Source organism: Citrus clementina, unplaced genomic scaffold (genome assembly GCF_000493195.1).
Source record: "Citrus clementina cultivar Clemenules unplaced genomic scaffold, Citrus_clementina_v1.0 scaffold_4, whole genome shotgun sequence".
Taxonomy (NCBI): domain Eukaryota; kingdom Viridiplantae; phylum Streptophyta; class Magnoliopsida; order Sapindales; family Rutaceae; genus Citrus; species Citrus x clementina.
The window spans coordinates 1,667,980-1,683,052 of record NW_006262274.1 but is presented as its reverse complement, the minus strand read 5'-3'; the positions used below and the strand labels follow the sequence as shown (position 1 = coordinate 1,683,052).

Here is a 15,073-nt window from a genome sequence, read left to right as displayed (position 1 = left end):
TCAGGGAGAAAAAAAATGAGAATTTTTAGAGAGGAAAGGGAAATTTGAGGTTTACATTTATTTCAAGTAAAATTGTTCTATTACGTAACAAACAGATAGTGAAAAAGACATGTAAATTGATAAGATTTTGCCACGTGTACAAACAGATAATGAAAATTAACGGGCTTTACCGGTTCCTATTTGGTTGCAAAATTGCAATAGGCCAAATGAATTGGAAAAAATGAAACTCCTCTTGGTTTTTTTCCTTTTACGTTAAAAGGAAAGAGGTGAAACAATTTGAACTCTTCATCAACATATCTTTGTAATTATCTAGGTCAAAATATTAATATTTTTAAATTAGATAAATAAGATGATTTCTTTCAATTATTAATTATTTAATATGATTAGGAAATAACTAATTATGATGTATGTAGATGTAATGGATGAAAAATTAAATCCCTTCTATAGGTCGACATTTTAAGTTAAGAGAACCCACCCATATATATAATAATTAATACTATATTACTCTTATTATTAACTTTGAAATACTTTCACTCCATTTATAATATTTTTTCTTATAAATGAGTAATTAAAAAAATATTTTTATAGTATAATATCAAGTAATTTCATTGGTAATCACGGGACAACTTCTTTTATGATTTTTTAGTACTGTGATATTTTACAATGAATCTACGGATGTTTACAATTAGGGTCCGCCTACGTTACATGTAGTGTAACGTACACTCAGCCTGTGAAATTTCATCGAGCCCCTTATACTTTCTGTTATTTATATTTTATTCATGAATATTATAAATTTTTTGAAATGTACAATTTCGTTTAACCCCTTATACACTCAATTTTATTTTATTAAAACCCTAGAGTATGAATTCGCCCCTATAATATTAAATTCTCAAAATAACCTCTATTTAATTAAAAATATAATTATTGTTAAATGAATTATAATTATAATTATTATTTTATTATAATCATAAATATTTTTTTAATAGATTATTGTTATTATTAATAACAAGAATAAAAAGCATTATAATTAATCTATTAACAATAATTAATAATATTTTTTTATTAAATTGTTAATAATAATAATAATAATAATCAATGATAATTAATATATTTATGATTATAATAAAATATGAAAGGAGAGCGGAGGCTTTTATTTTGAATAAACTAGTTCCGATTAACATATTTATGATTATAATAATATTTTTTGAGTTGTTTGGGCAAGGGGGTCTCATGCGTGTGTGGACTTTTAGGCTGCCAGGAGAGCGGAGGCTGGAAAAATACCTTGCGTTTAGATAGTGACTTGTGTGTGAGTAATAACAATTTTTATTATAAAAATAAGTTTTATACCAAATATTAAAAAAAATCTAGATAATCATTAATTATTATTATTATTAACAATTTAATAAAAAATATTATTAATTATTGTTAATAGATTAATTAATTATAATGCTTTTTATTCTTGTTATTAATAATAACAATAATCTATTAAAAAAATATTTATGATTATAATAAAATAATAATTATAATTATAATTCATTTAACAATAATTATATTTTTTAATTAAATAGAGGTTATTTTGAGAATTTAATATTATAGGGGCGAATTCATACTCTAGGGTTTTAATAAAATAAAATTGAGTGTATAAGGGGTTAAACGAAATTGTACATTTCAAAAAATTTATAATATTTATGAATAAAATATAAATAACAGAAAGTATAAGGGGCTAGATGAAATTTCACAGGCTGAGTGTACGTTACACTACATGTAACGTAGGCGGACCCTTACAATTAATATCTATTGAGACTAATCTAAATCAATTTTTATTATAGTGCAGCTTAGATTTCTACTTCCACTAATAATCAAGAGCATGCTCTACCTATATTTGTAGAAAAAAAAAAATTATCCTTACCATTTTATACGTGGGTTTGACTCCCATGACATGCCAATAGGACTCAAACCAAGACTCTCATTCTAATCTACCAAGCATGGTGTCAACTTATCTTATACAGGGGTAGATCAATCACTTTTTATTATGCTGAGCTAAATTTATGGTAAGTATTTGTGTAAATATTGATTCATGTGTAGGAGTAAAACAACAAATATATTAAGCAACACCATGTCAAAACTTTTAGTAAAACACATATATTTAATAAAAGAATAAATACATATATTTAATAAAAAGAATGACAATAATGCAATAAATAAATACATATATCTAATAAAAGAATGATAATAATGCAATAAATAAGCTTATAGTGTCAATTGTTAAATTAAAAAAATTATTTATCAATTCTTTTTATTTTAGTGATCTAGAATGTGAGATATTTGAATAGTTTGATTTAATGAAAAGAAATAAAGAATACGACCATAAAAGAAATACACCATGAAATTATGAAAAATATTATTAACTGTTAATATATCATTTTATAACTTTCTAATACTAGTGATAATGTTATATAATATATATATATATATATATATATATATATATATATATATTGACATTTTTTTCTAGTTAGACAAAACCATAGCATTTTTTATAATAAATTCAAGTAGTACTAATTTAATTCAATTTATTTAGAGATGGCAAAAATATCTGGGTCTCACCTGGATCCACAAAGATCTAGAAAAATCTGGATTCGCACATTAAAAAAAGCGGATCCGGATATTAAAAGTTAGGATCCGTGCAGATTTGCATCCGAAAACCAGATATCCAGATCCACATTATTTTTTAATTAAATTATTTATTAAATAAAAATATATAAGTTAAATAAAAAGTAATATAATTAATTAAAAAATATATAAGCTAAATTAAATTATAAGATATATCAGGATCCTCATTATTTTATGTGGATTTGTGGTATTTTTATAATTTTATTTGTGAATTTTTGGTTGTGTTCGACTTGAATTCATGTTATTTTTTATGTTTAATTTATGTCGTGGTATTTTTATTTGTGAATTTATGGTATTGTATGTTACTCTAGGTATTGAATTGTTAATTATTGAATTAGGATTAGATTTTATTTGATATTATTAGGTAAGTTATTAAATTTTAAATTATATTTTCAAATTGTTACATTTTAATTTATGTGGATCTGGATATCTGGGATATCCGCGCGCAATCTGTGCAGATATTACTTGCGTCCGGATCCGCATATTTTTTTGTGGATTCATATGCAAATCCAAATATGAAAAATATTAATATGGATCCAGATCTGGATGCACTCACATCCGGATCCAGATCTGGATTTTGCCATCCTTAAATTTATTCCATAAATATATGACATAATTAGTACATAAAACAACTCTCTAACTCTAATTGGAAAAGAAAGAGTTGAATTGGGGATATATTTAAAAGTAAAATAAAAATATATTATTATTATAAACGAAATTTTCTAGCTTAGGTCTGCCGCGAATCTTATGAATTTGGAATAAATTTTGATTATTGTAGGAGTAGGCATAACCAATTAACAATCAAAACGTGGAAATATTAGAATAGTAATCACACAATTTAGTCTAGTTTGCCCTCTTACTTTATCTTTCAAATGTAACCACTTACCTTAGTGTACCTCACATTATAATGCCATTGTTATAAGAAAATAAATAAATAAATACATGAGTTATAATTAATCATTTCACTATTGAGACAAAATTTTATTAAGTAAGAGTGTTCTCATATGTATGTCTAAAACACTTATATTTTCGAAAATATCTCACATAACAATAAAGAGTTAGGGAATTTTAATCTCACCCAAAATCCAACGAGTAAAAATATTAAACAAATGATAAGTAGAAAATAGATAGAGAAAAAAATCAATCACACATTATAAAAATTTACATGGAAAATTGTTATACCTGAGATAAATCACGGTCACTAAGGACGACGAGAGAAAAATTCACAATGTAAAAAATTATTATAATCAGTCTAATATTTTCTTCACACCAAAATTCCAATAACACACAATCTCTCAGTAGACCTATCGTTTCTCTTAAATTAGAAGCTGTCTACTTGCAGAGAAATTGATTGTTATGTTATGCTAACAAATGAACTCAATCTCCTTATATGTAGTGATTGTTTCTTATAAGAAAAATATTCATTTTCTTATGTAAGTTATATTCCTCGTTGAATAAATTAAGTTCCAAAGGGACATTACTTATTACTAAAATAGAAATTCTCCTAAAGAGGAAAATATTTTAAAAAATTCTTATTGAAAAAATGAGACATATTTCATAATAACAAGAAGTTTAAAATAATTTATTTCGGTAAATTTAGTATTTCATATATGGAATTCTGAATTCAACATTAATAGGCTTGACAGTTTCTTGTATGAATTTTGCGGTTGTGAATTTTTTGCTCTTAACTCTGGAATTTGCATCGTTTCGATGGCTAAAGGAAAAAATTGCCCACGATGAAAAGGTCATTTTAGGGCGCCCATGAAGATGTTTGGTTTGATTTTTAATGTGCATAATCTGGGTTGTTATAAGGAACTGCAAAGGTGAAGAAATGAGAAAATAAAAAACGAAGTGTGGAGTAATAATAGGAAGGAAGAAAAATAGTAAGTTGATTTCCTTTTAATGAAACCTTTTCATCCGGTTGCACTTTTGTTCTGGAGCATTTATTACTAGCGTTAGATTTCTGTCCTTAAATCCAACGGTTCAGCACGGTTAGTTGTTAGTAATAGAATGTGTAACATAGCAAGGTCCATACATATATGTATGTATATATGTGTGTGTGTGTGTGTGTGTGTGCATGTGGAGATTTGTCATTGGTTGGAGTAGGAAGTTGATACGACGTTGACAAATGACATGGCAGTTCTAGAGCACGCAAGACGTTTTTAAAAAAGATGACGGGAAATTCTTACTTTGTGTTTTCATAACAGTAAAAAAATTTCATCATCTAACAAGCTTTACCAATCTTCTTTGAATATCATCTTGCTGTCAACTGAGAGTGTTTCGCGCTCCGCCATCTTTTGTGTTCAAGACGTGAGCAATACAATCCCGTTATCATCTTCATTCGAATTTGTTTTCACAGCATGGCTTCATGTGCTTCTGCAGTATTATGACCAAATTATTGTTCAATGTTGTTTTTCAAAATCGCTGTTTCCATGAAGCAAAAATGAGAATCAAAATTATTGTTCAATGTTGTTTTTCAAAATCGCTGTTTTGCATGAAGTAAAAATGAGAATCAAAATGTTATTTTGAAATTTATTTTTAAAATTTAAAAATATATTCAGTATTATTTTAAAAAATAATCTTTAAAATAAGAAAAAGTAAAACATATTCGGTAGGATTATTTTAAAGAATTATTTTTAGAATAATTTTCATAAACTTAAAATTAAACAATGTATAATCATTTTCATTATTTAATTAGTTTGATTATTTTAATTTAAAAAACAAATTAGGTGATCTTGTTAATTTTTTTGTTTAAAGAAAAATGATAAACTCTTCATATTTAATTTAGTTAATATATTAAAACATAAACATTATAATGTATATAAAAAAAAGATTATTACCAGATAAATTGATTTTTTGATAATAATAATAGTAGTAGTAGTAGTAGCAGCAACAGTAGTGGTAGTAGTGATAGTAGTAGTAGTAATAGTAATGGTGATGGTAATAGTAGTAGTAGTGGTAGTAATAGTAGTGATACTAATGGTAGTAGTGGTAGTAGTGGTAATGGTGGTGGTGGTGGTGGTAGTAGTAATAGTAGTAGTCTAGTGGTAGTAGTGGTAGTAGTAGCAGTATTGTTAGTAGTGGTAGAAGTAGTAGTAATAATGGTGGTGGTACTAGTAGTAGTAGTGGTAGTAGTAATAATGATACTAGTGGTAGTAATAGTAGTAGTAGTGGTAGTGGTAGCAGTGGTAGTAGCAGTAGTAGTCGTAGTCGTAGTCGTAGTCATAGTAGTAGTAGTAATAGTAGTAGTAGTAGTGGTAGTAGTAGTAGTAGTAGTAGTGGTAGTAGTAGTGATAATAGTAGTAGTAGCAGTGGTAGTAGTGGTAGTAGCAGTGGTAGTAGTGGTGGTAGTGGTGGTGTTAGTAGTAGCGTGGTAGTAGTAGTAGTAGTAGTGGTAGTAGTGGTAATAATAGTAGTAGTGGTAGTAGTAGTAGTGGTAGTGGTGGTAGTAGTCGTAGTGGTAGTAATAATTGTAGTGGTAGTGGTAGTAGTAGTGGTGGTGGTAGTAGTAGTGGTAGTTGTAGTGGTAGTGATAGTAGTACTGGTAGTGGTAGTAGTAGTAGTAGTAGTACTGGTAGTGGTAGTAGTAGTAGTAGTAGTAGTGGTAGTGGTAGTGGTAGTGGTAGTAGTGGTAGTAGTAGTAGTAATGTTGTTATAAAATTTTCTAGAAGAAATAATAATAATAATAATGTTGTTGGTATCATTATTATTATTGAGAGATGGTGGAAGAAAATTGCTCATTTTAAAACTTAATATTTATTGTGAAACAAGAAAAATTATTTTCTTATTTCATTTGATAAAAGTGTAAAATAAATTTTATATTTTTAAACATTTTTTTAGAAATAATCTACCGAATATATATTTAGCATTTTCTAAATTTAGAAAATAAAAAACAGACATTGAGAACAATATCCGAACCATCCACGACGCCATCTACTTTTCTAAGGAAAGGGGGTGACAAAATTTGAGAATTCAATCCAATTTATTAAGATAATTGACTATGAAGTTTCAACTTTCAAGTGCTATCTGTTTGGTTTGATTTGAAATCTGAAAATAAGGCCTTAGAAAAAGTTTTAAGATGTGTCATTTGAGCTTCCATTATCCAGAAATTTTTTCACTATTATGAATACCTGCCGATAAACGACTTCTACAAATCAAGTAAAGAATTCTAATTCAGCTATACAAACTTCTGCTGCTTAAAACATTAAGAGACTACGATCAAGGAAACGCCGCTTTTTACATCTCATAGTCAAAGTGAACCAAAATGCAGTTGAGGTTTCTGTCACATTTCTATATGTCAACAATTAGCAGCTATAAACACGCAGAAAATTTAACAGAAGAACAGCATCGCAGCAAAACTATCATAAGCTTTCCAGTTTCCGTAATCTAGCTGAGTTATCTCGAGTGTTGTGACAAACTCTACTGATAATTTCCCATGTCAGCAATTCATCAACACTTGCTACATACATAAAGATTCACTGCAGGGTTAGCAGCTACATAAATCTTTCCGTTATTGATCCTTCATTTGTTTCGCATGAAAGTTCTCTTCAGGTTTGTTTTGTTTCACAGGAAAGTTCTCTTCGGGTTGCCTTTGCCACAAAAAGTTGGCTGTCTCTATCCACCTTGGATCCACCAAAAACTTAGCTTCCTTTGCTGCCCAGCGAGACTTTTCTGTTCGAGCATCTGTTGAAACCACATGTGTCACTGATGGATCAAGTTCTATCAAGCACGTGGCTCCTAACTGCTCCGCCATCTTCCATAGATAGTGAGTATCTGCTGGGAATTTAGTTGGAAAAACATGACTGAAGACAAGTTTACACCCCTTTAAGACTTCCCCCCGGACCATTTTGAGCACCTGCCAGCAAGATATGATGATCAAAAGTCCTCATAAACGTAGATCTTCCTATTGGAGTTAGTGTGCAAATAAATGGAGTTCTATAACTGAGAAATGACTTTCATAAACCAACATTTATACATGAGATAATAAATCAATTTGCAATGACAGAAAACAGATTCATTGGAATTAGATTGCATATGAAGACCAAAAAACAAAAAAAGTCATGGTAAATATCACTCATAGAAGAATATTAAGGACCCAACCGATACTGGTCATGATCACTGTCAATCATCCAAGAAATGTCTTACCTGCCTCACATCTCTGCCAGCAAGATCGTTCGCAAGTTCCTACAAAATGATTTCCAGTAAATAGAGTCAAGCACCTAAACAAACAATATCGAATTTCATCAACAACTGCTGAGGAAGAGAGATGTACATCGAAGAAAATATTGTGGATTCGCTTGAGAACTTTAAGAACAGATGCAAGTGCACCCTCTAGCTCACTTTCATCACTCCTCAACTGAGATAGAGATTGACAGTGGTAGCCAAATTGGCGACAACTTGAAGCAAAGAAATGATATCTTTCCATCAGTATCAAATTGTCTCTGTGCTTCGTCCATGCCTACATAATGGACGTCATCACGAAAATGATTCAGATAGACACCATCATTTCATTTCAGAAAAGTTCAAGTCAAAAAGGAAATCAACAATTCTTCAGCATGTTTTGTATATTTTGAACTCCCTTTAATATTTGCAAGAAAAAAAAGAATAGCCATGCAATTACCCCCAAGCAAATCATAGAAAAGGGGGAAAAATTTACTAGCTCAAAATTAATAGGCTCCCCAAGTATTATTCAGATGTACATTATAACAATTCTCATCACTTTATTGTGATGATTTATTACCGTACAGATAACAACAGATAGGAAATTTAGGTAGGAAATTTAGGAGGTTGAAACTTACGTTTTCTGTGTCATCAAGAATCAGAACAGCACTTTCTTGCCCCAGTACCACATCAAGGCCCTTCTGATGTCTTTGAGTGCCATCATCTCGTGAAATCACTCTAGCATTGAAGTACTCTCTGCTGGGATCAAGCAACTTAGCCATTTCTAAGGCATAAGGCCTGTCACCCATAGTGTATATGTACATCTCAAACATTTCACTTGCTTCTTTCAAAAATGTGTGGACAAATGGCCTCAATTTCGTCATCATATTCATAAATGCCAACATAAAGAGGCTCCCTTTTGAAACATCTACTTGTTTCACAACAAAATGAAAAACATAAAGCATTAAGAAGCCAATAAAACCCATATTGTGGAATATGATAATCCGACACAGCAAAACTTATAACCAACAAATATGTTGGTGAGCTCATCATTCAAAACATAATTGCAAAAACAAACCATGATGAAGTCAAAAGCAAAGTTGATAGCTAAGATTCTCAATAAGAGCTCGTATTAAATTTGCAGGACTGACTAACACAAAGCATAATCCTACTTCTGAATTAAATTCTGTCATACTCTTCAATTCATCATTGATTTAAAGGATCCTACCATAACCTTCATCTTATCTGCTCTTCCATGCACCTAATAATGGTTCTAATTACCCCTCTCGGCCTTTTTTTCAAGCAATAACAAGCTGGTCTATCCTTTTCTTTGGATTTAAATAGTTGCTTCCATGCTCATACTAGCAACATCATCACAATTGCTACTACAGTTAAGACAACCTAGAAGTGTCGAACTTTAGCTTTTGTAACTACTATTTCTCTCATTCTTTTCTTAATGCCAAAGAATTTTTATTTGTTAAGCCTTTTTACTTGTAGATTAGCTTATTCTTCTGAATAAAAAATCAAAAGTTAGAATTAAACCAATGATGTGAAACATTGAATAAAAATAATCAAAATTTAGAATTAAACGAACAATGTGAAACAAGAAAACAGTGCCTAATATGCCAATTATGGAATCATATATTAAGCTATTACTATCTACCTTGAAGAGAATCTGCTTGGCTCTTCAAGTAATCCTCCTCCGGAGTCAAATGGAGAAGCAAAGTCGAGTTAAGTAGCGTGTGATCAAGGTCAAGTATTAAATAAAGCTTTCTATGACGTAACAAATGCTTCATATCTGTGTTCCGCAAACGATCAATTTCATCATTTCCAAGCCTTAGGCCCTACAAGAAAAGTAGTTACTACAACTCATTAATCAAGTTAAAAGTAATAGAGAGCATATTACACTTTGCTAGTATAGTCATGTTTTCATATACCGATATGGAATACCCTGGAAGATAAAATGAGAGAGAAAGCACAGTCAACAATCAGGGTTCGTGATTCTACAAGTACTTGTTGGTAATCTCTGAAAAGTATACCTTACATATGTAACTGAATGTGACACCAGATTCCTCTTCCAACCTTTTTCCACACCTGTAACACATGCCCCCAAGGGATCCCGGATGTGGACAGTTATCCATTTCTAAGGACACTTCTGCACAATACAACATGTCTGCTCCAATTCAATCCAGCCAATTGAGTGTTTGAATTAATAAAAGTAAACCTAAAATGAAGGAGTGCATGATGTACTAAGACATTATATCATGCCATTCCAATAAAAGTGGTTTCTACGTGATACAGTGAGGCACACATATCTTGGACAGCTTAAAGATTAATGCAGTGAAATACAGAAAAAAAAAACCAATTACTACTTGGATTAGTCTATTACCAATAGTTCAAACTCAACCAGGTGGACATGTTGATTGAGGTTTACAATTCCTTTGAAGTCCTATATATCCCATTTCTCCAAAACAAATGTTTTCTCATATCCTTGGGCATCTATCAAGTTCAGTAGTTTAAACATACCACCTGAGAAAACTAAAATAATGAATGCAAATCACATGACTTCATGATTTATCTCCTGCAAAGGGTGGGTTGTCTATCCAAAACCGCTCACAGTGTTGCACCGTTAATTAGGCAACTCTCCAACAGTTCATCCAGTGGATAAAAATAGATCACATACATGGAAAAAGTTTACCTGTCTTTTCTTCAAGATTTCCAAGTAAGGTTGGCCCCGGACGCTCCTGTATGGTTTCAACTATCTGCGTCTTGCGCCTTTTTATCCTGTAAGTTAATTCATATAAGCAATGATTGAAGAAAATAACAGGGAAAAGGACAAAGAAAAAGTGAATACATTTCTTCCCTATGACTTCTATAACCAGTGTAAGTAAATATGTATCGATATATAACCCAATAAAAAGGTAGTATTATCAAAAGATTATTATTTGGCCCCACATCCAATCTTCATCCCCCCAAACATTTCCAAATGGTCAGATAGCTTATCAATTTGCTCTCAAAATAAAAAAAATTAAAGCAACCTTAGAATCTCTCCCTATTCAAAATGAATTTAAGCATGTGATAGCAGTTATGTATAAGAGTAGAATTGAACTAAAATATGTTAGATATGTAAACTCAACAGGAAATGATCGAATGGAAGATCAATAATTTGGACAGGCACATCATATATCAGTACAATAGGTTAAAACTTCCACAAAAATGAAAAATATAACAAATATCAATGAAATTCGACGAACCCTGATGAATTACACCATTCATATAGAATGAGAAAAAGCTACAATAAGAAAAGAAAGAAGCATTTTACCATAAAAATGCTCCAAGTAAAAGAGTACTCATGTTGCAATAATGGCAATACAACTAGTATGCACATGCAAAAGGATGTCATATTGATCTCAAACCAGAGACAAAATCATGTTGATATGCATCCAACTTCTACCTTGCCTTTTATGATTAATATACATAACCATTAACTCAAACAGCTGACACACCAACAAAACATGCCCTAAAAAAGGTTAATCAGTTAAATTCATTCATAACCCAAAAGGAACTATAAACTACCTTTCGAGGTCTTTGTCATCCCTGGCTTCCTCATTCTCAGCTTCCTCGTCGATAGACTCTTCGTCCTCATCTTTATCTTCAGCTTCTTTTTCTGGAGACGACCCTAACGAATTAGAATCAAGCTCAGCATCAAGAAATGCAGCAAAGTCATCACTGCTGGATGAGTTTACTGGAGAATCAGTCGCGAGGCTCATCTGAGTTATTCATCAAACACAACATTGTAATCTAAATGTTGAAATATTAAAGTTGGAGAACAAAAGGTACAACCTACAAACTATAACACACACAAAAGGCAGGGAAAAAAAATTCTGACACATTATTTTCCAACTATCAATATTTCTTTTCAATTATTAATATTCAAGTTTTTTTTTTAAAAAAAATAAAAGAATGGCACTGTTTTTCTTTAACCTTAACCCTCAGTTTCACTCAAGAAAAATGAAAATCTCCATTTTCATGGCAATTAAATGGTGGTAAACGGAAAGCCCATGCAAAAAACATTATTTTTTTCTTTAGAATAAAGTTAATAATGTTAATGTAGAGGGGCTTACTTGCCTCACGGTGTGGCCGCTCAGCTGAGAGATGCAAGAGGGTTGATCGATTTGGTTTCTTTGGCGGTCGATTTTGGCTGGACAAGAGTGAGAGGGAGAAGAGAGACTGTTAATACTATGAAGATTAAAATATTTGGATAGGAACTGGCTGCATTCTAATCATGACCCGGGATTTGACTGTAGAGCCCACCAATTGTTCGCCGCCACCTGGTATCAAAAACATAAAAATAAGTGAAATGCTTAGTATTGTAAATATTATTTAACAAACAACGTAGAAAAGCTAAAACCCACTATAAAAATTCATAAATAAGCAAAGGTTATGAATGAATTTAACTGATTAACCTTTATTAAGGCATGATTTGTTGGTGTGCCATCTGTTTTGAGTTAATGGTTATGTGCATTAATCATAAAAAGCGAAATAGAAGTTATATGCATATCAACATGATTTTGTCTCTGGATTGAGATCAATATGACATCCTTTTGCATGTCATATAGGTGATAATGCAGATATAAACAATCCAATTATATCATGAATTATTGCTGTAGACATTGTAAGTTGCCCTAACTCCGACTTTAATAAATTGAGCTCACTAGTGGCGTCCACAACAACAGCAAAAGAAGATATCGACGCAAGAGAACTACGATAGTAATAGAACCTTCCCTTATGGATTCCAGGAATGTGGTCTCTTAACATATGAGAAATTAGAAGGCTGATTAATAAAGGAACAAACAAAGCAGTCATACTAACACTCCAAGTTTTCTTTACTGTCCTTATAAGCATAGCCTTGTCCATTTTTAATGTATTTATGAAGACAAAATATATTCCCCCAATTGTCGATACTGTATGAGCAAACACCATCCCTCTTGCTTGAGTTCTTACGGTCCGATATCAAAACATCTTGATTCGACCTAAGAAAGAAGGTCCTAAGATAATTCCACCCTGTGCCACAGAAAAATAATGTCCACTCAATATGAATACATGATATGCTACTAGAGGCAAAAATTTTACCAATTCAACCAACTAGTGCCTAAGATTCTCTTCCGCAGACATCTACATTTTAAAAAATGCAATATGTCTGCATTTTGTAAAATGCGATGGAATTGGAGTTACAGATTGCAGTATTGCATACAATCCTCTGATTCACATTTCATAAATGTAAAGAAGTCTGCACCAGAAAATTTCATAAAATTGAGTAAATAGTAATCATCAAAAATACGAATTTCATTTGATTCAAAGGTCTGGGAAGAAAGTAAAGTATTTGGGAGATTGAAAAAGCCAAGCTGACTTGAAGCATCACAACGGGGAGAACAGAAGAGATAATCCGCTTGTTAAGATTAATGCCATGGTAAGAGAATTTCGCCCTCCAGTTATATACCAAGCAAGAAGTGAAATTGCGCTAGTTAACGCAAAACTACCGATTGTATTTGCCAAACTAAAATTCTTTTTAGTTTGGAGAGTGTTTCAATTTCATTTTGTCTTGACGAAAAAAATGAAATAAGAGAAATTTGGTCAAAATTTTCATCTACTTTTTTTTTTCCTGATGACCAGCTCAATGTTGAGGACTTGAGGGTAAAACTAAAGGTGGGCGTCGGTTCGGCATAGGAGAAAACCGAAATTTTTCTGTTCGGCTTGAAAATTTCAAAAGCCGAATAACACTAAAATAAAATAATAACCGAACCAGAACTGATGGGTTCGGTTCAGTAACAGTTCTGATTAAAGGTACTGTAATAGATCGGACCTGGGGAATCTCCTCTCTGCAACAACAAATATATGGTTTTTCACCATTTTTATTGAATGCACAGAACACAATCACACAACTCAATTAGCTGTGAAGAAAAACTAAACATAAAAAATTTACAGCAAACACACACGCATACACACACGCATACATACATACATACATACATACACGCATACATACATACATACATACATACATATATATATTCTCCATGCATAATTACGCTGCAAAAACGGACATCAGCAAAAATGAGTGTGTATAAAAGCAAAAACAAAATCATGTTGCAGGGTGATTTTGATCTATTAATAGAATGCACTCCAATTAAAATTACGAAATGAAACCAAATTAAAGTACCTGCGAGCTGTAATACGCAGTGAGGGGCTTAGAGAACTTGGTGACCAGTGACCACAACAGAGTCAACAACCTTGAAGGAAGCGGCAGCGGCAGTGACCACAGCCGAGCCAGAGCGAAGCAGCAGCAGCAGCAGCAGTGGACATAAAGGAAGCAGCGATGGCTGCTAGATCGTGAAGCCAGAAGGAAGCAAAGACAGTTATCTGCAGGCGGCAGCAAGGTCAGAAGAAATCGGCAGCGGCAGCAGCTCCAGAAGGAAGCGGCAGCGAAATTCGGCAGATTTTTGGGTTAGAATTTAGAAAATAGAAATTAGGGTTCAAATATATGTTGTGTGTATAACTTTACCTGTTTTCAGAGTAATAAAAATGCTATTGGAAATTGGTTTGGTTTCGGTTCTGAAATTTTGAACCAAAAATCGAACCGAGTGGTTGGATTCGGTTTCGGATTAAACTATTTGGATTTTTAATTAGAATTTACCGAATCAAAATAAAAAAATGTAAAAGGTTACAACAAAAAATAACTGGACGAGGAAAAAAAAAACTAAAAGAGAATTCAAATTGGTAGTTTAGCTGTTCAAATTCCTTACATTTTGTTTTGAATAATGCTCAATTGTATTTCTCAAATAATTAGTAGTTACAATTTTTTTTTAAGGAATAGAAAGAAAATTATGTAGATTTAGTTTCCAAATAATTTTAGTTAATTGGAGTTAAAGTCTTTCATTTCTTAAAATTTAAGATGATGAAATATATATATATATATATATATATATATATATATATATATATATATATATATATATATATCAATTTTAATCTATATCTTGTCATTTGCTTCTTTTTTTTCCCAGCCATAAAAATTCTTAACTCTCTTAAACAAAAATTATTTACTCTCTCTGATTGTTAACCTCACAACCCTTTGTTTCATTTATTTTTCCTCTCTACATATCATTTGAAAGCACAAAATTATTAATTTTAACCACCAGAACTCGTCGTCCCCCACCGAAAAATTCATCAAACACAAGTC

At 31.4% G+C, this 15,073-nt stretch overlaps 1 protein-coding gene across 4 annotated transcripts; it reads right to left on the bottom strand.

Moving 5' to 3' along the window:
• Nucleotides 1-6,771: 6,771 nt before the first annotated feature.
• LOC18043523 (RNA polymerase II C-terminal domain phosphatase-like 4) lies at nt 6,772-14,440 on the bottom strand. 4 transcript variants are annotated; one of them, XM_024185649.1, is made up of 11 exons: nt 14,054-14,440; nt 12,706-12,897; nt 11,958-12,164; nt 11,410-11,603; nt 10,532-10,617; nt 9,873-10,006; nt 9,497-9,677; nt 8,472-8,761; nt 7,946-8,131; nt 7,819-7,857; nt 6,772-7,528 (listed from the first exon to the last, which is right to left on the bottom strand). In XM_024185649.1, the coding sequence occupies exons 4-11, from the start codon at nt 11,601-11,603 to the stop codon at nt 7,184-7,186; spliced, it is 1,455 nt and encodes a 484-aa protein (XP_024041417.1). In that variant the 5' UTR covers nt 11,958-12,164; nt 12,706-12,897; nt 14,054-14,440; the 3' UTR covers nt 6,772-7,183. The 4 variants fall into 4 exon arrangements, with proteins under 4 accessions (XP_024041417.1, XP_006435822.2, XP_024041416.1 ...); XM_006435759.2 differs by lacking the exon at nt 12,706-12,897; XM_024185648.1 differs by lacking the exon at nt 12,706-12,897 and having other exon boundaries at nt 11,962-12,164.
• Between the last annotated feature and the right edge of the window lie 633 nt (nt 14,441-15,073).